The sequence below is a fragment of the Apteryx mantelli genome, chromosome 29 (genome assembly GCF_036417845.1).
Source record: "Apteryx mantelli isolate bAptMan1 chromosome 29, bAptMan1.hap1, whole genome shotgun sequence".
Lineage (NCBI taxonomy): Eukaryota > Metazoa > Chordata > Aves > Apterygiformes > Apterygidae > Apteryx > Apteryx mantelli.
The window spans coordinates 2,108,744-2,132,197 of record NC_090006.1 but is presented as its reverse complement, the minus strand read 5'-3'; the positions used below and the strand labels follow the sequence as shown (position 1 = coordinate 2,132,197).

The following is a 23,454-nucleotide window of genomic DNA, read 5'->3' as shown; positions in this document are numbered from 1 at the left end:
GGGCACAGCGACTGCAGCCGAACACGGAGGAATCACTGAAGCGAAGGGCTGACACGCTGTGAAAGAAACTTTGCTTTATTTTTATGTTCTACTAACTGTAATAGAATAAGAAGGTATGGACATGACTTTCAGTCCAGAATTGGCAGGGATATAATTGTACTAAAGGGGGAAAAACGAAGCCATCACAGGCACACGTGCTATAATGTGTTAATCTTGCTGAAAGTGCAGGTGTTGCCCTTTTCCCCCAGAGAGGCTCTTCTCTTCTTCCTAGTGCAATGGCCTCAAGTACAGGCAGTGGTTGCAATCTGCAAAACCGAGAGCTTCCACCCCAAAGATACTGCAATTTCAGTCAATGCTTTAACCCGATAAAGTTTTTCTGTGGACCCAGCGGCAGGTAGGTTACTGGGAGGAGGGCTGAATTCTCAGTTTCGTGGTAACTTCTAAGCAGATTTTGATGTATGCAACAATCTGGCTCTCCCAGAAGGTCTCCCAAGGGCCGGTCCGGCGTGCGGGCAATGGCCTCGGCCTCGCGGGAGCTGGCGCCGAGTCCCCTGCAGCCCCCTGCCAGTGGAGGACTTGACTTGTAGGGATTTACTCTTATTCTCTGGTTTCTGCTAAAAGCAGAAGAGGGAAGCTGGAGGGGATCCTAGAGGGCTGGTGAACAGGAATAGAGAGGCTGAGTTTGATTCCCTCATTCAAAAAATTTTTTTTAAATGTCTTCAAGTTTATTAGGACATGCCCCTTAAATAGCATGAGGTCATTAATTTGGCTGTTAACACAATATTTGAGCATACCCTTTCTTCTCGGCTTGCACAGAGAGCTGTAATGTTACGTGGCTGGAAGCGCGGGGAGATGCGAGCGGGCGAGACGGGCAAGAAAAGGCTTTTTGTGAGTAACCGCACTGCCTTCCGACCTGGCGAGGTTCTCCTGCCCAGGACTGTTTCTAAAAATCGGTCTCTTACAGGTCCTGCCGCTTCCGGGCTATAACGCGAAGTGGATCCAGGAGCTCGGACGTGGCCCTGAGGGTGGCCAGCATGGCCCGAAATGGTAAGAAAAAAGTACCTGTTTTAAAAACAAAAAAACCCCCAACTAGTTAAACTTGGGCTTGGTGTCTTGCTAGGCTTGTTCTTAGAAAAAGAGCCTATTTCACGTTATCTAGGCTGTTTATTTCCAGCAGAAAAGTTGACTCTTTGCCAGCCAAGTAGTGACGGGTGGGGGGGGGGACCCGAGCTACGCCAGGCATCGGCATAGCGGGGCCGCTTTGGGCTGGGCCTTGCACAGGGAAAAAGGCCAGAAAGGGATAAATGCTGCACAATAAGCATTTTGTTTGCTTTGACTCAGACGTAAGCAGAGCCTGAAATACACCGCTCAACCTTGTATTTCCGTCATGGAGAGCACGGGGTTTTGCCCCCAGCAGCACCGGTGCCCAGGCGCGTTTGCAGCTGCTCCTTGCGGGTTTTCCTCAACCACGTGGCACTTAAAATCATTAAACCCCCCCAAGGGGAGGATTTCCTGTCCCCTTCTGGGGCTTCCCTAAGTGCTGTGCATCCCCGTTTAAAAAAACCAAAACCAACCCCAACCAAAAATCACCCCTTGAATACAAAAGGCAACAGCCACGTGTCCAAGGTGGAGCCTGTTTCCCTGGGCAGGGGCTTCGGGTGCCCCACAAATGCTGGGTATTAAGAAAGGGGGTGGGTGGGAGGGGTGGGCTGCAGCCGGCACCTTCCTTTGCAGCTAGACCTGTTGCAATCCTCTTTGCAGCCAGCCCCTTTGCACCCCCCCCTCTTTACAGCTAGAACCTTTTCACACCCCCTTTGCAGCCAACACCCCCCCCCTTGTAGCTAGCCCCTTTAGACCCCATTTACAGCTAGAACATTTGCACTCCCCCTTTGCAGCTAGAACTGTTGCATCCCCCCTTTTGCAGGCAACACCCTCCCTTTGCAAACACCCCCCTTGGCAGCTGGAGCCTTTGCATGCGCTCCCCTTTGCAACCAGCCCCTTTGCACCCTTTGCAGGTAGCACCCCCCACCCTTTGCACCGTCTTTGCAGCTAGCACCCCCCTTCGCGCCCCATCTTTGCACCCAGCATGCACCCCCTCCCTTTGCACGCCCCCCCCTTTTTTGCAATCAGTATCCCTCCCTTTGCACGCCCCCCCCCTCTTTGCAACCAGCACCCCCCCTTGGGGCGCGCGCCCCCGCCCTTGGCGCGCGCCGTTCCCGCCCGCCGTTCCCGCCCGCCGCCGCCAGGGGCCGCGGCGGCGCCTCGCGCCGGACCGTTGGCGCGGCGCCCGGCGGCCCTGAGGAGCGCTAAGATGGCGGCTGCGCGGTGGCTCGGCGCGGCTGCGGCGCTGGGCGGCCGGTAGGTGACTGCGGGGCTCCGCCGGCTCCTCGCTGCCGCGGCCCGCAGGCGGGCAGGAGCCAGCCCGGACCTCCCCGGCGGGGCCCCTCCTCGCCCCCTCCCCGCGCGGCACCTCGCGGCGCCGCGGCCGCGTCAGGCTCCCCTCGTCCTTCCCCTTCCCGCCTCCTTTCCTTCTCCGCGGCAGCAGGGCGACGTTATTTCTTCCTCTTCCTCCCTACAGACGGGCGGGGAAGGATTATTTCTTCCCCACCCTGGTAGAGTCGGGCAGGGAGGCGTTAATCCCCCCCCCCCCCAGCGCACAGGTGCCTGAGAGGCCGTTCACCCCCGGTGCGCGCCCGGGTGTGGGAAATGAGGGGTAATTACCCCCTGTGTGCTCAGGAACACGCGGTGAGGAGTAATTACACCCCCGTGTGTGCTCAGAGCTGGGCAGAGAGGAGTTATGCCCCTCTGCGTGTGCTTAGGGCTGTGTAGTGAAGGGACATTCCCCCCAACATGCGATAAGGACCACGTAGTGAGGGGAAATCCCCCCCCCCCATGTGCTTAAGACCATGTAGTGAGGAGTAATTTTCCTCCACATGTGCTTAGGGCCATGTAGTGAGGGGAAATCCCCCCCCCCCGAACATGTGATAAGGACCATGTAGTGAGGGGAAATTCCCCCCCCACATGCGCTTAGACCATGTAGTGAGGGGTAATTCCCCCCCAACATGTGATAAAGACCATTTATGAGGGGAAATTCCCCCCCATATGTGCTTAAGACCATGTAGTGAGGAGTAATTTCCCTCCACGTGTGCTTAGGGCCATGTAGTGAGGGGAAATCCCCCCACACACATGTGCTTAAGACCATGTAGTGAGGGGTAATTCCCCTCCCCATGTGCTTAGGACCATGCAGTGCAGGTTAATTCCCCCCAACATGCAATAAGGACCATGTAGTGAGGGGTAATTCATCCCCTACATATGTGCAATGAAGAAAATTTAACTCCCTTCCATGTGCCAAGTGCCATGCAATAAGGAGTAATTCTCCTCTGCATGTGCTAAGGGCTATGCAATGAGGGGTATTTCCACACATACACACACTTGCTAAGGACCATGTAGTGGGGGGTTATCTCCCCACAGGTGCTGGGGACCTGTGCAGTGAGGGGAAATGCACCCCCTAGCCATACTAAGGATCAAGTAATGAGGGGTAATTCCCCGCCCCCCCCCCCACACACGCAGGTAGTAAGGACCATGCATCAAAGGTACAATTCCAGTCTATTAACTGAGGGTCTGGTAACGATGGGTTAGTTCTTTTCCTTTCCTCTTCACTATGTAAAGATCTCTTGTCAGGTAGTGAACAGTTACTCTTGTACATGTATGTAGTAATATGTGTGTATTTTACAGCACCAAAAAGTTTGAGAAACATATATGCATGTATGGATACTCTGATTCTGGTGGACTTTTGTCCTTTTGCTTTGTTCTCTAAGGGAGAAGAAAATTGGAGGGTGGGCCTGTCCTTTTAGTTCGTTCTTTCTGCTTGCAGATAGTTGGGATATGGATAGTAAAAATCTCTTTTCCTTCTCCTTCACGTTATACAGCGGGAGTGTGGTCTGTGGGCTCTTTTTAGCAGAGTTGTGGGTGTGGAAGGTTTAGTCTCCTTTTCTCCCCAAAGCTGAAAGGGGGAAGGAGAATTTTTCTCTTGGGGGACCGTCCTTATACATGCCCTTGTTGATTCCCTACCTGTTGTCAAGACCATGAAAGTAGCCAAATGGCATGATTTAGACCTTTTCTGTGTTCATGCCTCCCTTAGTGCTAACTGGGAGGGGGGGTTTCATGAGATTAAGCTTTTGTCCTGTGCTTGAGGAATTGGGGACCAGGTGTGGTGATTCTTTTCTGATTTATGACCCTCTAAGAGAGTCAGAATCTCTTTTGTGCTTAGTAATAGCCTCTGCAAATTTGTTTTAGGTGGTTTACTTGCTTTCCCCCCCCACTGTACACTGAAGAGGAGGAAAAAACCAGATCTAATCCCTTATGTATTTATCTGAGCTATCTTCTACATGAAGGCGTTCTTTGGTTACGTTTTCTAACTTTTACTTTGCTCTGAAATACCTAGGCTTCTCCAGACATGTGGGAAAGACCTACACACAAGTCTACCTTGAACCCATAACATGGTATTTTCTCATCTAATAAAAAATTCCAAGAGGGTAGTATTCATTTTGCCACTGTGCACTGTAGCGTTGCCTCTGGAGTTTAAACTGCCCCTTTGTTTGGATTTTCATGTCTCTGACTAGTTATAAATTAGGAATTTACACATAAAAATAATCATTTGTATGTTGTTGGCTGTGCGTAGAGTTATGGAAATCGGATGTGCAAGCACCTAGTTAAACTCTTGAAAATTAGGCTTATGATTTATCACTCTGCCTTACTTGATTTCTCTGATGGTTTACTTGGTCCTTCTGCTTTCCCTACTGTGGGCTTTGTCTCAGCGGATGATATTTCCCCTATTTTGACTGCTGGTGTGGTTTATATGACCAGTATGGACTAGAGCTTTTAATTTTAATTTGCCCGTTTTCCTTCTGGGGGTCTTTTTCTCCCGTGCCTAGAACTAATACTTAAACTGGAATATATTGGATTTATTTATTTGCGAAAGGGAAGAAATACAGGCATAGGGGTGGACAATGGTGAGGTATAGTTTGGTAAGTGTACCTAATAGAGTTTTTGTCTCTTATCCAAACATTGTCTTGTTAGCTTTTCTCTTAGGAGAATTGTTTGTGTAAGGGCAGCCACTGCGTTACCTGTTTAGCCAGTCTTATATCTTCCAAAAGTCACATATAGAAGAGTCTTGTGTTTGGCTAGCTAAACTGTTGGAATATAGGAGTAAATTCTGGCCTTTAGTCTCAGGTGCTTGGGGTTGGATTCATCTCACCTGTTTGTAATCTTCTAAAAATGAGGCATCTAGTCCAAGCTAGATTTTTAGGTTCTTGCTACAGTCAAGGGGAAGACAAAGAGGCCTCTCTGGGGTTTTTATCCTCTTCTGTTACAGGTATGTAAGGTGATTTGCCTTCCTTTAGTAACTGTGAAGGAGCCTAGAGTAACTTTTAGGTGATAAGAAGTGGGACAGGTAGGACTAATTTGTTATGAAATCTGAGAGAGAGAGAGAAAGTGCTGAACATCTGTTCTACTTCTGCTGCAAACATGGAGTCCAGGGGAAAAAGTAAGGGGACGTATTGTAATCTAACCTGTGAAGTTTGCTACATTACCTGATAGGATGAAGGTAGGTAAGTGTCTTACTGAGTTCTGGGGATACTAAGAGCATGTGAAGTTCTCTTTTTTTGGGGTACTGAAGAAGTACAAACTCCTAATTTGGGAATTGTTATTAAAATTGTGATTTCTCTTTAGGTTCTGTCATATGATGTTAAAAGACCATAATTTGACAACTAAACAGTCTCTCCACCAATTTGTACAAAAGAAACCATTTCTCCCATTTGTGGTATTGCGTAATACAGGTAAATACAGGTTAAAAATAAGTGAAAATAAGTAATGAATGTATTGTGGGATTTTTTTATTTTGTGGTAATAACGAAAGTATACTCTTTCTGAAATCTGAGTTTTCTGGAAGTTTTTTAATGAGGTACAAGCACATACGCAGCTTGGAGAGAAGACGTGGATTGCTCACTTTGTACTTTATTATCTATGCTTTTTCTATGTCATTCAGCTGCTAAGACTTGTAAGGAGCTTTGCTAGTGCAAAACATACCATTTGGGCTTTGCTGCACTCTTTAATTTAAATCCTATCTTGGAGTAAATGCATCCTTTATGAAAGACCTCCTGTTACCCTCTGTCCTGCTTCAGCTGCTGAGCTCAGCGAGGTTAAGTTACTGACCATCCAGGGTATAATCTTGCAAGCATGAAGACAGAGTCTTTCATTTTTAGAGCTGTGATGTTTTCTTTTTTAAAATTTTCTCCTGCTGAATATGTTCCCATATATGTATCTGGTCATTTATGAGAAAAGAACTTTAAACTTTTTGTTTTAATTCTAAGTTGTGTCATGTATTCTAGTGCTGGGGATATTCAGGCTTGAAGTAAATCTTGCTTTTTTGCATTTTGCCCCAGTTCCTTTCTATTTGTCTACGGTTTTAATAAGGTAACATAAAATTAAACAGAAACCATTTAGTGTTTGCGATCTAAACTAACATGATACGCTAATATGAAAAGTATTATAATGATCAAATTTGGGCTTAACAATAAAGAAATTTATAGAATTGTTATTAAGGTGTATTTTTTGTCTGTGTGTTGTGATTCAAATCCCTCTTATTAGTAAGATAACCCCCGCCCTCCCAGCTTGTTAGCCTATGCAGTCTTTTCAGTGATCTATATGTAGTTTAATTTGCTCATAACTATGATATGCAGACTTGACCTGGCATATTTACTTCAGGTTAAAGACATCTCCTGAAATGAAAAATGTTGAGAAAGGTAGGAGAAAAATGAAAATGAAAAATGAGTATGAGGCCGTTAGAGATGTTTAGACTCTCTTGAACACTGTCTCTGTTCAATAGAAAAATGATGCAGAATAGCAAGGTGGTCCTTTCGGTAGCACACTGTCAAAGGATACATTCCCCATTATTATTATCTGCAATAGTAACTTGATGATAACCTGAAAAAGCAAAGGCTGAGATTTGGTTTATTGTATCTGCTTGTACAGTTTTTCATAAGGCAATATACTCGGCAAACTCCCCCCCCACACACACACACACTGAAATGTGCTGCTTTTGCAACTGCTTTACAGTGCTGTAGCAAAAGAGTTAAAAATTAATCTGCAGGTGCTGTTGCATGGAATTAGTCACAAATGGAAATCTTATTTAAATGAGTCTGCTCAGGCAGCAGTTTCTTTTTAATTTTGATTTCAGAGGAGTCCAATCCTATCTGGTCCAGCACCATGGTTTTTCATTTCAAATTTAATCATGTAGCTAAACAGGTAGACTGTGAAAGCTTTAGTCATCCAAGTATTTTACCTGCTTTTGCAAATGTCCTTCTAAAGTCTGCCTGTATTTGATATCTTCTTCTTACTGGAATAGATATAGAATGGAATAATAACCAAGCACGTATGGTGTTCCTTAGAGAATTGAAAGAAAAAATATAGATGTTACATGTAAGTACAGCCCCGTACCAGCTACTGAATAATAAATTCTGACTGGGTTATTCACAGTTGTACAAAGAACTCCAATTTGATTATTAAAAAAAAGCTAGTCTTAGGAAGATGGATTTTCAACTGCAGAAGACACTATCTTTTGCATTAAAATACAGTTGCTACCCACATGGACGCTTTTCTGAGAGATGATACATCCGTTTGTGTTTTAGAGCCTTAGAAATGCTAGATGACTGATGTTGGATAGTTGTCAGTTACCCATTACTTTCAAAAAATTGGCAGAGCGTACTCAGTTTACACCATCCAAATCCACTCTTGCAGGTTACTTGTAATTTACATTGTTATACTGAATGTGATTTTCTATGCTGCATTGATCTGGAAGATGTGTTCTTCCGTCCCTGTGGATAAAGCTAAGTAGTTGCTCGTTGAATCAGGACTATACTTTTCATGTTAAAGCGTAAGCATTTCTATGCTAAGTCTTTTTTTTCTTTAAATAAGTAGCATGTGCATACTTTGCCATAGTGTGTGTTCAAGTTAAATGGGTTGTTACCATGACAGACACCTGCAGAAACAATTTGGCAATTTATAAATAGCCTGATTTGTCAGCTACTACTAGAGAGTCATCATCAAAATGGCAGTTTAGGAAATGAAAATGTCAGCTCTTTTTGTTGTTTTAAATCCCTGTGTATCATACATCTCTGAAGTTAATGTGAGCTTGTTTCTTGGGTGTGATTTATTTATAAATATTAGTTCCTGGGGATTTTTGTTTTTAAAATGCATTTTTTGTTTGCTGAATGTACTGTACTGTGAGAAGAACAAATATCATTGCCTGTTTTGTGGCGTGATTAGGTATGCAGGGAAAGTAGTGACTAGAAGGAAAAATAGGAGAAGGGGGACTGTCTCGAACTGATGTTTACCTTCAGTGGGATGTCAGATGTCCTCTGTGGACATGTCCACAGGAAAACACGCTACTAAAAGTATGCCATTAAATGTATAGTTTTCATTTTTATTCAAGACCAACTTTTTTCTTTTAATGCTCTTTTAAAAAAAAGATCCTCACCCTGCCAGTAACTTCAGTAAATAATAAAATACAATCAACATTATCTTTTAAACATCTTTACCAGTGACATACAAATAATTTTACTTCAAATTGCTGGTTAGGTTCAGTTTCTAGAGGACAGATGTTATTGGTTGAGCTGTGAATTCAAAAAAAATGGTTGGAGTAGCTATAGAAAACTATATAAACTTTGAAAAGCTGGGCAAATTCTCTGTTTACAGTGACGTCTTATGCCATGAAAGTACTACAAACAGGGTGTGGTTGGCTGTAACCGTTATTATCTACGTTTTTGATAATTCTGGAAGAGTAAAAAAAAAATAATCATAACTTGTGCATATCTTCAAGAGAGGGTTAGTAAAACTGGCTATGTGTGTGCTTTAATGTTATGAACAGTAAGTGATAATGCTGGAAGAGGGACCTCACAGCATTTGAGGATTGTAAAATTAAAAAAAACTGAAGACAACAGAGAAATGAAGGTTGCAAATCTCGGCCTTTGAGAGAAAGTGAGAATGGTACTGTCCTCATGCAAATTGACATTGACCGTTGCAGTAGGAGGCTTTTTATTTAATGAAATTTAGTAAGAGAAGCAGAGACAAGGTTCCATTTATCTGCTTGTTCCGTATAAGATAAAGTGACTGTGTTTATCAGTCTTCATGTTAGTTTAGATGCTTTCATAGAACCCATTGAATCATGTTTTGGAAGTATCATTACACAGACTGCTCTTTGTTTTTTCACAGCACAATGATCATTAATAGTCTTGACTTGCTAAATAAGCAGGATCTTTGAATTTCTTCACTTAAGCTGCTTCTGCCTGATTACGTTAACTTTCTTTTTTTTTAATTTCCAGTAAGATGCATGTTTATTCAAACTCAGGACACACCAAATCCAAATAGTTTAAAGTTTATTCCAGGGAAAGAAGTGCTGGAGTCAAGGACTATGGAGTTTTCCTCACCAGCTGCAGCATTTTGCTCACCTTTAGCAAGGTATTATTAAACTTGTCATAGTTTGTTTGGGGGACCTGCATGGGGTGTGCGTCTACAACTGATGTTTTAAACATAGCTGAGTGTTCAGGAACAGATGGGCTGGATTTCAGTTTTTCATGTTGCTTTACTCGTGCATAAAATTGAAGCTGGAAAGATTGTTGTTGCTAAAGTAAACTTTCTGTGTTTCTGTACTACCTATGTCAGTATTGTAGCAGAATGCCTCGTGATCTAGTTCATGCAGCTGGATTAAGTAGCAATAAAGTCCAGTAATCTTGAAGATATGCTGCATGATTGGTGAGACCTCTTGCCCTGATTTTGTAAAACCTTTCCTGTCGGAAGACTCCTACTTTGAGTAGTTGCTTGAAAATCATACAGCTCTTCACAGTTAGGCAACATAGGGAACTAAACAGTCACAAATGTTACATGTTTAAAATTAGTAGCTTGCTTAATTTGGCAAATGTTGTTGTTAACCTGAAATTCAGAGCCAATGGATTTTTCCTCTGAAGAGAGTTTATTATATTTCAGATATTGAAAAAAGGCAAGTTTTGGCCTGCTTTTTCAGGCTTGATCTATAACAGGTCTTGGGTTTTGCAACTCTCAATACCAAAATGCACAACCTGGAGTAAGAATCACTATGCAAACAATCCATTTATATCATCTTGGAGTAAAAGGGGTTTGGAGCACCATCACAAGTCTCTCTGGAAATACTTGGAAGCACCTATTTTTGCATTTTTGTTATTGCTTTCACATTAGCCTCTGAAAATAAGTTTCCTTTATCTCTTATGTGGGTGGAAAGGCTTTGGTTGGAGAGCGAGATCCAGAAATGCTGTAATAAGTTACCTCCAGAGATACTAGTTTAAGTCATCTTTGTGTATCCTGAAAGAACTGCATGCAAGTAGAAACTATTCCATGTGATGCTCTCCGAGAAGTATAGGGTCATCAAGTACACAGCTGCAGCGTTTCCAAAACGCTCTGTCTGAATTGTTTGAGAGCAAACAGCACCTTTACGAGCAAAGCTCTGTGACTTCAAGGTAACAAATGCAATGTGAACGGTTTTCCAGGACATCAAAATATGTTGTCACACTGCTGAAACAGTAGGATCTGATTATGCCAAAGTACATTAGGTTGCAGAATGCAAGCAACTGTCAGAAAGTGGCTTTATGTTGTCAGATATCTGCAAGTAGACTTTTTCATCAAAGGTGATGTATATGCTAAAATGTGTACCATGGCAAGTACACTGTGTTGTACACCTTAATGGAAGACAATTATATGACTAATATATGTTGTTAAAACTCAGATTACAGTTTTTGTAAGTAGAATGCTCATTTACCTTCAAATAGAAAATGCATTTTCCAAAGGAAAGTGTTTCATTGGTCTTGGATAGTTTAGTGCATCTGTATAATTTCATTGTTTAATTAACTTTAAAATGCAGTTGGTTTAAAACACACTATAAGCTTATAACTATTTCCTGTGTGGAAATTTTTTCAAATGGATATTGTGAAATCTCTTCTGGCATTTTTTCATCACACATACCTTTGTGATAATATTTCTAATTCCTGAATTCATCTTTTTTGGTCTTTCACTCCTTCAGGAGAATATCTTTTTTTCATCTCTGTAAACTAAAGAAAATATGTTCCTTTCTTTCCAAAAATAGTCATTACAGTCTTTTGCTGGATTTAACTCTGAGTTCTTACTTTTAATGATTCTTTTCTTTTTTACTCTTATCCTCATGAACAGCATCATTCATTTATTTTATAGTTGAATTAGTTGGGTTTTATCGAAGCCTATGTGGAAATTGGTCTTTAAACTCTCATTCTGTTTTTATACTTCAAATATTGTCAAAAGTATGCTCGCTTTCCTATCTGAGTTTTTGTGTTGGTTTGGATGTGTGCTAATGTATCACCGGTGGTGGGTGCTGTATGGTGCTATCTTAAGTGGCTTAGTATCAAACTTAGACCTTTACTAGATCTCAAAGTTATTCATGTGCCATAATAATGAACAAAAATGTTGACGATTGCTCACAAAGTGAGTTGGTGTGTTAAAGCCTTGTGGACTACTCAGCACTGAACTATTTATTTAATGGCAATGTCTTCTGCTTTTCCCAAGAAAATTGAGGGCAGCTTTTATTAAACTCGGTTATTTTTAATATCATGCTTTAATCTAAGGAACACTCCTTGTGTTTGCACCAGTCCTACCTGAAACATTATATACCTGCTAGTTTTGAGGCTGATTTTTATATAGAGAAAATAATTTTGCCTCCGAAAAAGATTTGGAGAGAGAGTAGCTCTTTTGCTTATCTTTTGGAAAAGTCCTGTAAGATATGTTCAGTTTTACTTCCTGTACGGCTTCACAGCAGGATCTCCTGGCTCTTAGTGAAACTGAGAAGGCGCTATACTGTGGTGAATTAACTGCCAGTCTCTCTTAATGGTTCTGTTTTCAGAAGTGCTTATTTTTGTTTAGAAATATATTCTAGAACTTTTTTGGGGGACGGATTAAATAAATCTTCTTAGGAGTTTGGCTGAAGTATGCGCTTTGTTTTGTTTTAGACAGTTATTCCGAATTGAAGGAGTTAAAAGTGTTTTCTTTGGGCCAGACTTCATCACAATCACAAAGGTAAGTAGAACAGCGATTCAAATACGCTACAATATGAACTGCGATTCAGCTACCTAATAGATGGTTATATCCATTCAGACTCTTCTTGGAGATGCATAGTGCAAGTACCAGAGGCAATGGTCGCAAGTGGTATTAAGGGAAATTCCAGTAATATAAAAGGGGGAAAAAATCACAATGTGTGGATAAGCGCTGGAACAGGTTGCCCAGAGAGGTTGTAGATTCTCTGCTCTTGCAAATGGTCAACACTTGACTCGATGAGGCCTTGAGCAGCCTGCTCAACTTGGAGGCTGGCGTGGCTTTGAACAGGGAGTTGGACTAGATGGCTTCCAGAGATCTCTTCCAGATTAAATTATTTAATAATTGGGATCAAGTACATTGTAGGCAGTGTTGTGTTTATCTAGGGTGTGGAGTTCATATCGGCAGAAGTAAGGCTTTGCATAGTAATCATGCAGTTACATTTTTATTGTATGGGAGACCACAGGGCAATTCAGTGAATGATACTTTGGCTCAGAATCAAATGGAACCTAACTCAGAATTGAGTCTCTGAAACAGTTTGGCAAAAATACGTGTCAAATAATGTGTTTGGGAAACTTTATTTTTCAACGTCAGTTGTTAGTGACTGGGTTTTTTTTAGTTATTTTTTTATAGCATTTGGCTTGCAAACAAGGAAACCTTTCTGTTGACTATTTTAAATTGAGTCTTACTAAACAGTTCTGACCAAGCCACACTGCACAAAACTATTCAATAAAATCCATGCATCAAACATGAGTGCCCATTATGGTATTTTTAACATAAGAAGGATCCCAATGCAATTTATTATTATTGAGAGGCAGATGCTCTGTTTTTATTCATTTTTCTTCTGATTTTCATAGGAGAGTGAAGACCTTGATTGGAACTTGCTGAAACCAGACATTTATGCAACTATAATGGATTTTTTTGCCTCTGGTTTACCTGTAGTTACTGAAGAGGCACCTAGGACAGATACAGGTAAATTGAACTTTTCAGGAAGAGGCCAGTATCTTCCTCTGGTTTTCATCCTTACCATACCCAGAAGATCCTGCATCTGAACCTCAGAAAAGCATGCAAGAGAAGTTAAAGTGAAAGCTGCTAAAATTAACACAGGAAAGAATTTGCAGAGAATTTAAAGTGAAAGATGCTAAAATTAACTTGGGAAAGAAATTGCAGAATGCATATGTTCTTGTGGAAGAAATGATAAACTGTCCAAAACAGTTGCTTAACCAAGTATACAAAGCCTGATTCTTATCTAACATAGTATGAGGTCTGTATCTTCACAGGAGCTACACTGAATTATGTTTTTTGGCAGCGTGGACCATGTTGTCCGGTCGTACTTTTATTGTGTGTGTGGTTTTTTTTGCAAGTATTGAGTTTCCTTTTACAAAGTTTTTGAACATTGCTTCAAATCCCCCCCCCCCTTTAATGGGCCCCTGCAAAGGTTTCCATTTCCCTTCTTAAATCAAAAAGGAGTGTCCAGGCTTAATGCCCATGTATTAATGATGGGTTTATGTTCTTATATGAACAAGAAACATTAAGAAGTCATCTACATGTGTTAAGATATGCAGACAAGAGTAAAGAAATAGCTTAAGATGGCCACAGGACTTTCTAGAAAGCCTGTCTGCAGTGACAGTGAAAAGTAATGTAGAAATATTTAATGCTGTATATTTTGGTTCCACTGAAAAGACATTTTTAAAAACGTGAGATGCTTAAAAGTCTTCAGGGGTATACCTAAAAGTAAAAGCTTGTTTTTTTTCTCAAGAGTCCTGAGAAAGCTATGATCTTCAGTTGCAGACTTCTTTATGGTATTACTATTTGCCATTTTTTCTGGTTCTTAATAAAATGTGGGTCTGTGTTTCTTTTCCAAACTGTAATAGAAAGTACTGAGACTAGCTTACTATTTAACTCAAGGAGTTGCCCTTTATTTTTTCATTTGCAACTTACCTGCTTGTACAATTTTTCTTTCCCCAGTGTTTTAAGGAAGATTGCAATTATTTAATTCCTCTTTGCTCTATCATGTCTGGATTTCCTTTTAATATTCATGTAGATTTTACTTTATTTGTGGGGAAAAAAAGTCTTTAAAAATAATTCTACAAGACAAAGACTGAACTTGAAATTATATACTGAACTGCTAAAAACAGACCTATTCATAATTTCTTCCTCCCAGAGGAAAAAATACTGATGAGCTAGTCAGTCAGTCGGCTGCTCAAGAAACTGATGTGGATTGTGACATTCTAGTAAACTGGAATTTCTCACTTCTTACCCAATACACATTAGTATTTTTCTGAAGGGTTATGTGGTGTAGCCCTTTATGTTTCACCATATGTGGATGAGTCCAAGGACACTTGAGTTGGGTTGCTAAAACATTGCTTTTGAGGACCCTTTCTTAACCTGGGCATCCTTATTGAATGCTAGTTGTTGCTTTTATTTTTCCTGTGCTGCTTTCCCTATCAGAAAAGGTTGCACTGCCGTTGTCTGTTAAGGCCTTTGTCTGTTATTTGAGGAGAGCTGTGAACTAACATTGTTTTATGTCGGTGAAAGTCTGTGATGTAAATATGGATAATTCAGATGAAGATGTTTACTCTGAATTAGACTCTTGCCTTTTGGTTTCAGTCATCTCAGTGATGTTTATACTACTTCATACTGCCATTATGGATATACAGTGTTTGTAACCATAATGAAACTCCTCCTGTGTTCTGATTTGCCCCCCCCCCTTTTCTCCCTGCAAAGCTCCATCAGAAGAAGATGATGAAGTTGTATTAATGATTAAAGAACTGCTGGACACAAGAATAAGGTAAACCAGCAACATTGCTAGGCAAAGTGAGTTAGGCTTGTGTTTTGGAATGAGTTGGAGAACAGTGTGTTTTTTTCCTAGTTGTTTGTGATTTCACAGTTCAGTATCTAGCGTGGGGGTATAAAATGCTAAACTGACCAGAGTTGTGAATACTGTTTCCTCTAACTGAAAATTTTCTATCTAGTTTTTCTGTTTAAACAAACTATGTGCTGAAAAGAGTCCATATTGCTGAATGATTTTAGAATACTGCAGGATCTTACCATCCGTAGTTCATTTAAACAGGTCCATTGGATTTAACCTGGTTATTGCTAGGTAATGAAAACAACAGAAATAATCTTTGGTTTTACAGTAGCCTCTTTCTTTTTTCTCTAGTTTATTCATCTCTGTCTTCATTATACTTGTCCTTCCAAGTATTTCAGGCAAAGTAGGTTATGCTCTGGATTGGCCGTACTCTGAAGGAAGACACACTAGCAGGTTTCCCTGGCTGTCTGAGCTTCAGTGGGTTTTGTCCTTATACTCTCGTGCAATTTCATCTGTGTTTTAACACAGCTTGAATTTAGAATCTTGTGGTTACTAATGAAGTCTCGAGAGTGGCTAGTGGATCATGTTGTTTACCTGAAGTATATTTTTATGTTCATTAATTGCCTCCCAAAGTGAACTGAAAGCAATAGGAAACGTGACATTCTGGATGCAGCGAAAAATGCCTGATGTATTTTTCAAGTTGTCTGATGGCACTTTCTTCCCCAGCTCAGAAATTATAGTAACCAGAAACTTGTAGATGGGTCAAAATCATGGAATTCATTTTCATTTTTCCAGAAGATGCAATGAATTTGGACTTTTTTATATTTTGTAATTTCAAAAATTTTTAAATTTCTATTTTAAAATACTGCTGTGGTTATCTCAGAGCTGACACATGGCACTAGTTAGTTTGCCTCAAAGGAAAGAGGGAGAAAGGCAGAAGTAAGTTGAAACACTTTCCCCAAGCGTATTGATGTGTGTACTAAGCATTGAAACATTTTACCCAAGTATAATATTATACAAAATCATGATAGAAAGTAGCATTCAGTAAGCCCTGCTCTTGCTGGGTATGCGGTCACTTAAAATCCTTATGGTATGTTAGTCTTAGATTTCCCTGTGGCCTTTCTTAAAACCCACAGAATTTCTGTTGAAGTTATTGGTTCCCTCCCCCTCTTTTTTTTCTTGCTTTTTTCTGCTGGGCCAAGAAGCTGTTGATGAGAATACTAGCAGCAGTGTATTTTACTTCATTATACAGCAGGACAGTTTACAGGAGTTATATATAAACTGGTGGTGCATACAGACCGTTTATTGTTTAGTCAATCAAAAATAGGGGCAAAGAAGTCAGAAGGTGCAGGGTGGGAGGAATGGAGATCTGAAAGGTACTGTAGCATGTTAAAAATCTTATTTTTAAATAAAATTGAATTTTTAGTCATATATTACATCTGTTGGCTTTCTGGAACGGAGGTAATTTGCTACAGTGAGTTGTTAATAAATGTGTTGGATTTGTAGATTATTCTGTTAGGAGTGTAGTTCTCAAAAGAGTTATTTTGGAAATTAGTATAAAGAGCTTCTGTTAGAGTAACTTGATGGTTTTAGCTTGGTCTGGAAAAATGTTGCTATGGGGATGCAGTTAAAATGCTGGGTATTTGTTGGTCGCAAAAGGAGTCCAGGCTGCAGAAATGCTAGTAGTATTGGGATATGATCTTAAGTGATGCTGGTTTCTTCATCAGTTAACAGGATTAGGCTTTTAAATATTTGGAGCTTTTTCTCCCTTGTCTAAACAAAGGTGAACTACATATTTGTTTATGGAAGCACTCAGGGACTTTTTATCACCGTCCCTAGTCATGTAACAGATGCAGATGCATCATGTGGTAGGACGTGTGCCTCTTACCTGGTGGCAGACACCTGGATTTTGGTGCATAACTGAGGCATGCATCGTCACATGAGGACTGGGGAGGGCCTCAAGGCAAATCAGTCTTTCTCTGCAGGCTGAATCCAACTTCTGCTCCAGGGTGCTTACCCTTGTCCCTAGAATTTAGATACTCTTTCATGTACTGCTGCATTCAGTGTACAGTAAGTTTCAGTATAGAGGATGGACCTTTAGAAAGTAACATTTTCCTGTCCTATACTGCTCTCAAGTTTCTTGCTTAATATACTATAGAAAGATGGTAGCCATGAATGTGAGAGAGGCCACCAAAATATGAAATGTTGGAAATCTGAACCAGTTGGTAGTAGAGAAAGAGGGCTTTAGTTACTAGAGCTTGCCAGTTCTTTGGGTGTTTTAAATAGAGCTCTCTTAAAGATTTCTGGAATGAAACATATTTCAGCCATGCTTACGTTACACTGGGTATTGTGTTCCGTCAGGCCAACAGTGCAAGAAGATGGCGGTGATGTTATTTATAAAGGCTTTGAAGATGGGATAGTGCAGCTGAAGTTGCAGGGTTCGTGCACCAGCTGTCCCAGTTCCATCATAACCCTGAAGAACGGAATACAGAACATGTTGCAATTCTACATCCCTGAAGTGGAAGGCGTGGAACAGGTGGGCTAATGTGAGACCAGAGAAAGCAGTTTTCTTTTAAATTGAAAAAAGGTCTTTGTCCCTTTCTGTCGTATATAGGTTGTTGGTTTAAGCAAAGTACAGCATGTGTACATGCAATTTTTCCAAGCCAGAAGATGCTGTATCTTTTTAAGTAAATGATGTGGGGCAGTATGAAGAGTACTGTGGTGCTCAACTCAGAAAATTTTCTGGTACTGCACAGTACTCTGCACTGTACTCTGTCTTTTTAATTTACTGGAAAAAAACTAATTTCCATGAAGCCTTGAACACTTTGAAGATGTCTCTGTTTCCTTCAAAATCCTCCTTGGAAATTGTTATCCAGTACAGTTCTAGGATTATAAATTGAGTGTGAAGAGAACAAAGTAGTGAATTAAGATAGGCTGGAGTATCTGGATTATAAACTGAAGACAGTGTGCATTTTCCTAGACTGATCTAGCTGTTAAAACCTGCGTTTAGGTGAAACTGAAGAAAGCAAGACCACTTCCCCCTCTTGCCCTCCCTCCCTGCCCCCTTGTTTACTGCTATCTGGTTGCCCACTCCCCTGCTCAATTGCTGCAAGTCTAAACTTGATTTAAAAAATACTCCAGTAGCATACCTCAGGAAAATTGGTATTCCCCCCCCCTTTTTTTACATAGTTTCAAAAGCACTGTTTATTTCTAGTCTCAAAACCATTACTGTTTGTATTTTGATCTGGGATTACTTCACAAGAAGCTGTTCTGTGTTTGCCAGTGGAAGCTAGCTTTGTGTTTTGGGGACTGTGATAATAAAGGACAAGCTTTTGTCCCCTAACATGCAGATTTTTTTGTTCTCTCAATAAACATAAGATACACTGTAGTGATTGTTCTACTGGATTTGTAATAACTTGACCAGCCTCCTGTTGCGTCAGCCACAGCTCCTCATGGCATTTTTGGTTTTATGTTCCTTACTGTTTTCTTGTGCCCATTGTTACTAAGGGACGTAAGATAACTGCTGCTCTCCTCGAGTCCCACAAGGATCAAGCACCTCAAAATGTTAGGGTTGATGTAATAAATTCTGTATGTAATGCTATGGGGAGCCTAGAGTTCAAACTGCTTACTTAAGCTGCTTCCGGATTTTGATTTCAGGTTGTTGACGATGATGATGACGTGGAGAAAGAAGCAAATTCTACTTGAGCTAGCATCATCTATGGCCAAATAAGTATTTACCTCTTGCTGTATGTAAATTAGCCGTGTGCTGAGAAACAACCAAATTTGCCTTTATCTTCAGAAAAATTTTTGCACTTTTTCCTGTGAAAATGTCTCTTCAGTTTAAGCAGTTTGTCCACTAATTTATTAAATCTCCTGCACTCAGAAAAGAATCCTTTTGGTCTGTTTGTAACTGCTTTGTGCTGGGTTTTAAGAAACAAATGGCAGGCCTTTAAAAATGGTGATGTATGTCTCCATTGTTTTGTCATGCAAAAAATTCAAGAATAAAAAAGAAGGGGAACAGAAGTAGCTTTTCTTGACTGTTTTTTATGCAATAGAAGTATTAAATTTTTTTTCCCCAAACCTCTTTATGGGGCTTGCAGGAATATCTGCTCTGTTCTATAAATGGGAGACGCAAGAATGTTAATTTTATGAAGTCTTTTGTTAAAGGTTTTGATTGTTGTCAGTTTTGTGTGGAAAATAACAGACAACTTCAACTGTTTATGTTAGAGGATGTAATATTGGCAGTATTTGTGAAAGTTGCCTAACCTACTTGCTCCCTAACACTGCACAAACAATAGCAACAGAAACAAAAAAAGGGAGTTGTTATAAAAGTTTATCTTTTTTTAATAAATGTTAGAAGATGATCCTTATCAGCTTTAGTAACTAGAGAAACTAATTAGCTTACTTAGAAGTAAAATTGTTTAGCCCCCATTAGTGGTCTGTTTAAACTTGCAAAAGAGGATTTCTCAACATAATATTCCAACATCGAGATGAACTTGCAATGCTTAAGGGCACAAATTACATCTGTAGTATAGCAAAGAAAATTAATGTGTTTACCTATGCTGTATCCTGTTTGTTCCTTCTACAGTGCCAAAGAGCGCAGCTTATGTGTAACTTGGCTGCCCTGGCTGAGGGAAGACGTGGCAGAGTAGAACACGCTCCAGTTTTAGAGACTATAGGAAGGGAAGTATTTATTGTTCTGAAATTGAAATACGTAAGTTGGGCTTTTCAAGCACTTCTTTTTATTTCTTCTGCATGTAGGACTTAATTTCTTCCTGGTGCCTAGCTTTAGCAGATGGCTTGGCTAATGGGGATACTATTTCTTCTTTGTGCCAGGACAGTCGAGCTGTGTTTGTGGTCATTATTTGGCTTATGGTTATAGTAGTATTCCCCGTTGCAAGGATTTGAGGGCCTCCTGTATGTTCCCTTCTTTTCCTCCTTGCCAGTATAATTCCACTGAGTCCCTAAACTGGATCAGTTAAGTCAGCAGAGAATCTTTTCTGTAGTGTGCAGATCAGCATGTGGTAAGCATAAACTTCATATTACTTGTTAGGAATTTGAGAATGAATATGTTAGCAAAACACTTCTTCAGCTTTCTTGTAAAAATAATAGCCTGATGTCATTTAAATTACCCAGCTAGGATTTTGAGTTTGAAATTACCATGTTTTCTTCACCCTCCTTACAAAATACACAGTGCCTGATCTTAGAGGCATATCAGTGACAAAAATACTCTTGAGGTAGACTGATACTACTCAAAAGACAGCTTGTGCAAATGCTATTGCTGCGTTCTTGTTCATCAGCAAGCCACAGAATGGCTGGTAGTAGCTCTGGCTTCTCGAAACCAGAGCTACTTTTTAGGCCTAATTTGCCAATTCAGTGCACTATAAATGCCAATACTTAAACATCAAAATAGCTGTTTTATGTGTTGAATAAAATGTGTCTCTTATGATGTGGTCTTTATTCTTTAATTCTATAATTTAAGCAGTACTAACTTCTTTCAGGTACAGTAAGGATCCGGTTCTGCTGTTGTGTTTGTACTTCCAGTCTTGTTTTTAATGGGGTTTAAGTTTGTACGAATAGGACCAAATTCAGCCTGCATGCACTGAGGCTGAAAATGAAGTGTCTTGTGATCTTGAGGTTGAAAAGATTCCATGTCTAACACACGTTTCCTCCGTGAGCTTGATCAATTCTTCAAGCTCTGTCTTGGAGAGAGAAGCACATAACACTTGCATCCCATCTTGTATCTGTTTGGTCCCATTACAAAATTAGCTCTTTAGGGCAGTTTTTGTCTGTGTTGGTACAGTATACAGCAGTGGGGGAACTCTCTAACTCTGCGTAAACTAAAGCCAAGAGGGGAGTTAACTGCCACTTCATACACCGAGTCAATAAAAACAACTCCCATGCGGCAGCTGTAGCGTTCAGTAATGCTACAACGGTTGGGCACCATTTCTTAGTGACATGGGAGGGACCAGCAAGTGCTGACCCAACAAGTTTACTGTCTAAAAAAAATCTGTGTTATTCAGAACTTACCATAACCATAGACTCTGATACTATGACAGCCCAAAGTGGTGAAATCATCGGACCAAATATTTAGGAGCTTCTGTTTGAACCTTCGAAGCTCTGTATGGAAAAGCTTAGTTCTTGGAAAGAAACCCTGTTAGTTAGAGGGTGCTGTTTCCCCACCCCGGCCCCCTTCCCAAGACCCCAAAACTCTGCGCATTGTTGGGCTTTGAGGCAAACAGTATTAATGACTGCTCGAAGTTTAGCTTAAGAGTTTATTAGGTGTTCAGTGTCCACTGTGACAGTATGGTATGTGATGTTCTTGGAGTTCTTTTTTTAAAGAGGACTCTTCAGTTAGACGGTTGACAAACCGTGCTGTACTGTAACATTCAGGTCAGAACAGTTTTTTGACTTATATTTTCAAAAATTGCAGTTAAGCATTGCATTTAAAATAATGATTGCAAGAAATGATTCTGTTGTAACAAAAGTACTTTTTTCTTTCATTTTATTTTTTGCTGTGCCATAGGTAAATGCAAAATGATCATTTGCCATTTGGCCATTTTTATTTACACCAGTTTCAAATATAGAAAACATACCCTATCCGTTTATGTTTCCTAAGCTATTCTAGGGCTCTCTTTTATAGGAACAGTTGATTACAGCAATCTAAATTCTTGTCATCTTGAAACTGTTTACAGGTGGAGACGTGCTTTTTTGTCAGGATGTGACTCATTCCATGCTTCTAGGAGAAATTAGCCTGTTTGTCTATAAGGCAGTCATCTGATAATGCTGTATTGCATGATAGAAGCGATCGACATCGACAGCGTTTGGTGACAGGATTTATGGAGCAGGTACTTTCAGCAAAGTCGCAGGGGTAAAAAGCTCAGATTGCATGATTTTAATACTCAAAATGTGTTCCATTGGGGATTGCAAAACATACTTTATTTCTAGGAGGTAATAGTTTGCAGTCTTTCTAAAATTCAGGATTTGTAGCCAAAACTTCTATTTCAAGCAAAGTAAGTTGAGGCTAGGGGAGGAGGAGGTGGTTTTTTTCCCTAACCATGACCCATACTGTTAGTTTAAAAAGTTCACGTGTGTGAGACAATTTGGGAAACTGTTTTCACATTTCTCCCTTTGGTATTAAGTTGCACATCTTCATCAGCAAGAACTATTAATGTTAGTCAAGCCATGTATTGCATATGTAGCAAGCCTTGGAATAAAGTAACATATTTTCTTGGGGATAAATTTTGGCTTTTATCGGGGAGGGGGAATATAGGAACTTCAAGAAAAAAACCTTGAAACTAAGTTTCTGTTACATGTAAAAATTGCGGAAGATTTGCACCAGGATTGGTACGTAAGGATGGATGATTTAGTTCCAATTTGAGGTGTTTGTTTTTATAACATTATCAAGTATCATATCATTTGAGTGGTAATGTTTTGGGCTTGTTGTGCTTCTGATTTGTGCTGTTAAAATGGGTTAGTAGCTCCCTTTTTAGCTGGGAAGTCAACTTGTACTGTTACAAGGTATTCAGCTTTCTAGTTAAAGCTGTGAAAGTGGACTCCTCTGTAACCACAAACGAGGAAAAATCAGAATTTAAAGCCAGTCCTCCTCCATCTTCAGAAATGAGGGAAAATAAAGCACCGAGCAGCTTGATTTTGCATTAATAATATACAAAATTAAATCCTAGGGAATGTGTTCATTGCCGTAGGCTATTACTAATGTCTTTGGTGAACAAACAACACACAAGCAGCTATGTGTGCTGGCTGTTTACTTTTAATGTTTCTTAGATCAGTGACCTTTTTGCTTTTGTTCATTTTTGGCCAGATTCTTCTGGCAGCAAGGCTCGAGTTCAAAATCTGCCACTGTTCTGTTTGGTTTTTTTTTTTGTTTTTTTTAATACTAACATGTTTGGGTTTTTTGTTTGCCTGTAGGCTTTATATGGAAATACTGCTTTATTGACATCTTAGTGTTCAGCTAAAGTTAAGAGCTTTTTTTTTTTTTAAGGAAGAGCTTCCTTGCTTTTTGTAGCTTTAGGCTTTTAATAATTTTTCAGACCATACTTGATCACGGTATGAATGTAAACATTGTAACTCAGGTGTCTAGCGGAATGAACAAGATCATCAGTCCTCTGTCAGCTACGCCAGACCGTGCTCGGTTTGCAGATTCCTCTTCGTGGTGTCTTTGCCTTTCCTCCGCGTCAGTGCTGGTGCGGAGCGGTGGGACGGGATGCGGGGTCCGGGCCGCTCCTGGGGCGGGAGGGCGGGTGCCGCGCCGCGGGCTCCCGCAGTCGCCCCTCTCCGCCCGCCGGCGCTGCTTAGTGCCTGCCCGAGCTTGGCGGAGGAGTCCTAATTCCGCCCCCTCTCCAAGCCGGCGGCTGCCGGGCGCTGCGGGACCGTCCCGGGGCGGGACGCGGCGGTGCGGGACGCGGGGGCCGCCCCGCTCCGGGCCCGGCCGCAGGCGGACGCGGATCCGGCTGCCACGTCCCGGGGGCCGGGCGGGGC

The 23,454-nt window shown here is 40.8% G+C and overlaps 1 protein-coding gene across 4 annotated transcripts; it reads left to right on the top strand.

Annotated features, from left to right (window-relative positions):
- The first annotated feature begins 826 nt into the window (after positions 1-826).
- On the top strand, positions 827-20,404 carry NFU1 (NFU1 iron-sulfur cluster scaffold). Of its 4 annotated transcripts, none has more exons than XM_067312356.1 (9): positions 827-888; positions 965-1,047; positions 5,731-5,837; positions 9,380-9,515; positions 12,062-12,128; positions 13,001-13,115; positions 14,871-14,934; positions 17,317-17,491; positions 18,613-20,404. In XM_067312356.1, exons 1-9 carry the CDS (start codon positions 853-855, stop codon positions 18,658-18,660), a joined length of 831 nt encoding a protein of 276 aa, XP_067168457.1. In that variant the 5' UTR covers positions 827-852; the 3' UTR covers positions 18,661-20,404. The 4 variants fall into 4 exon arrangements, with proteins under 4 accessions (XP_067168457.1, XP_067168458.1, XP_067168459.1 ...); XM_067312358.1 differs by lacking the exons at positions 827-888; positions 965-1,047 and adding exons at positions 2,306-2,358; positions 4,445-4,502; XM_067312357.1 differs by lacking the exons at positions 827-888; positions 965-1,047 and adding an exon at positions 2,286-2,358.
- The last annotated feature ends 3,050 nt before the right edge of the window (positions 20,405-23,454 follow it).

What these genes read in the sequence shown, in the direction of transcription:
- NFU1 (XM_067312356.1), top strand. Translation starts at nt 853, where the DNA reads ATGCGAGCGGGCGAGACGGGCAAGAAAAGGCTTTTT. An exon ending in CGGGCAAGAAAAGGCTTTTT is followed by an intron (nt 889 to 964) that starts GTGAGTAACCGC and finishes GGTCTCTTACAG; the next exon opens with GTCCTGCCGCTTCCGGGCTA. An exon ending in AAGTGGAAGGCGTGGAACAG is followed by an intron (nt 17,492 to 18,612) that starts GTGGGCTAATGT and finishes TTTTGATTTCAG; the next exon opens with GTTGTTGACGATGATGATGA.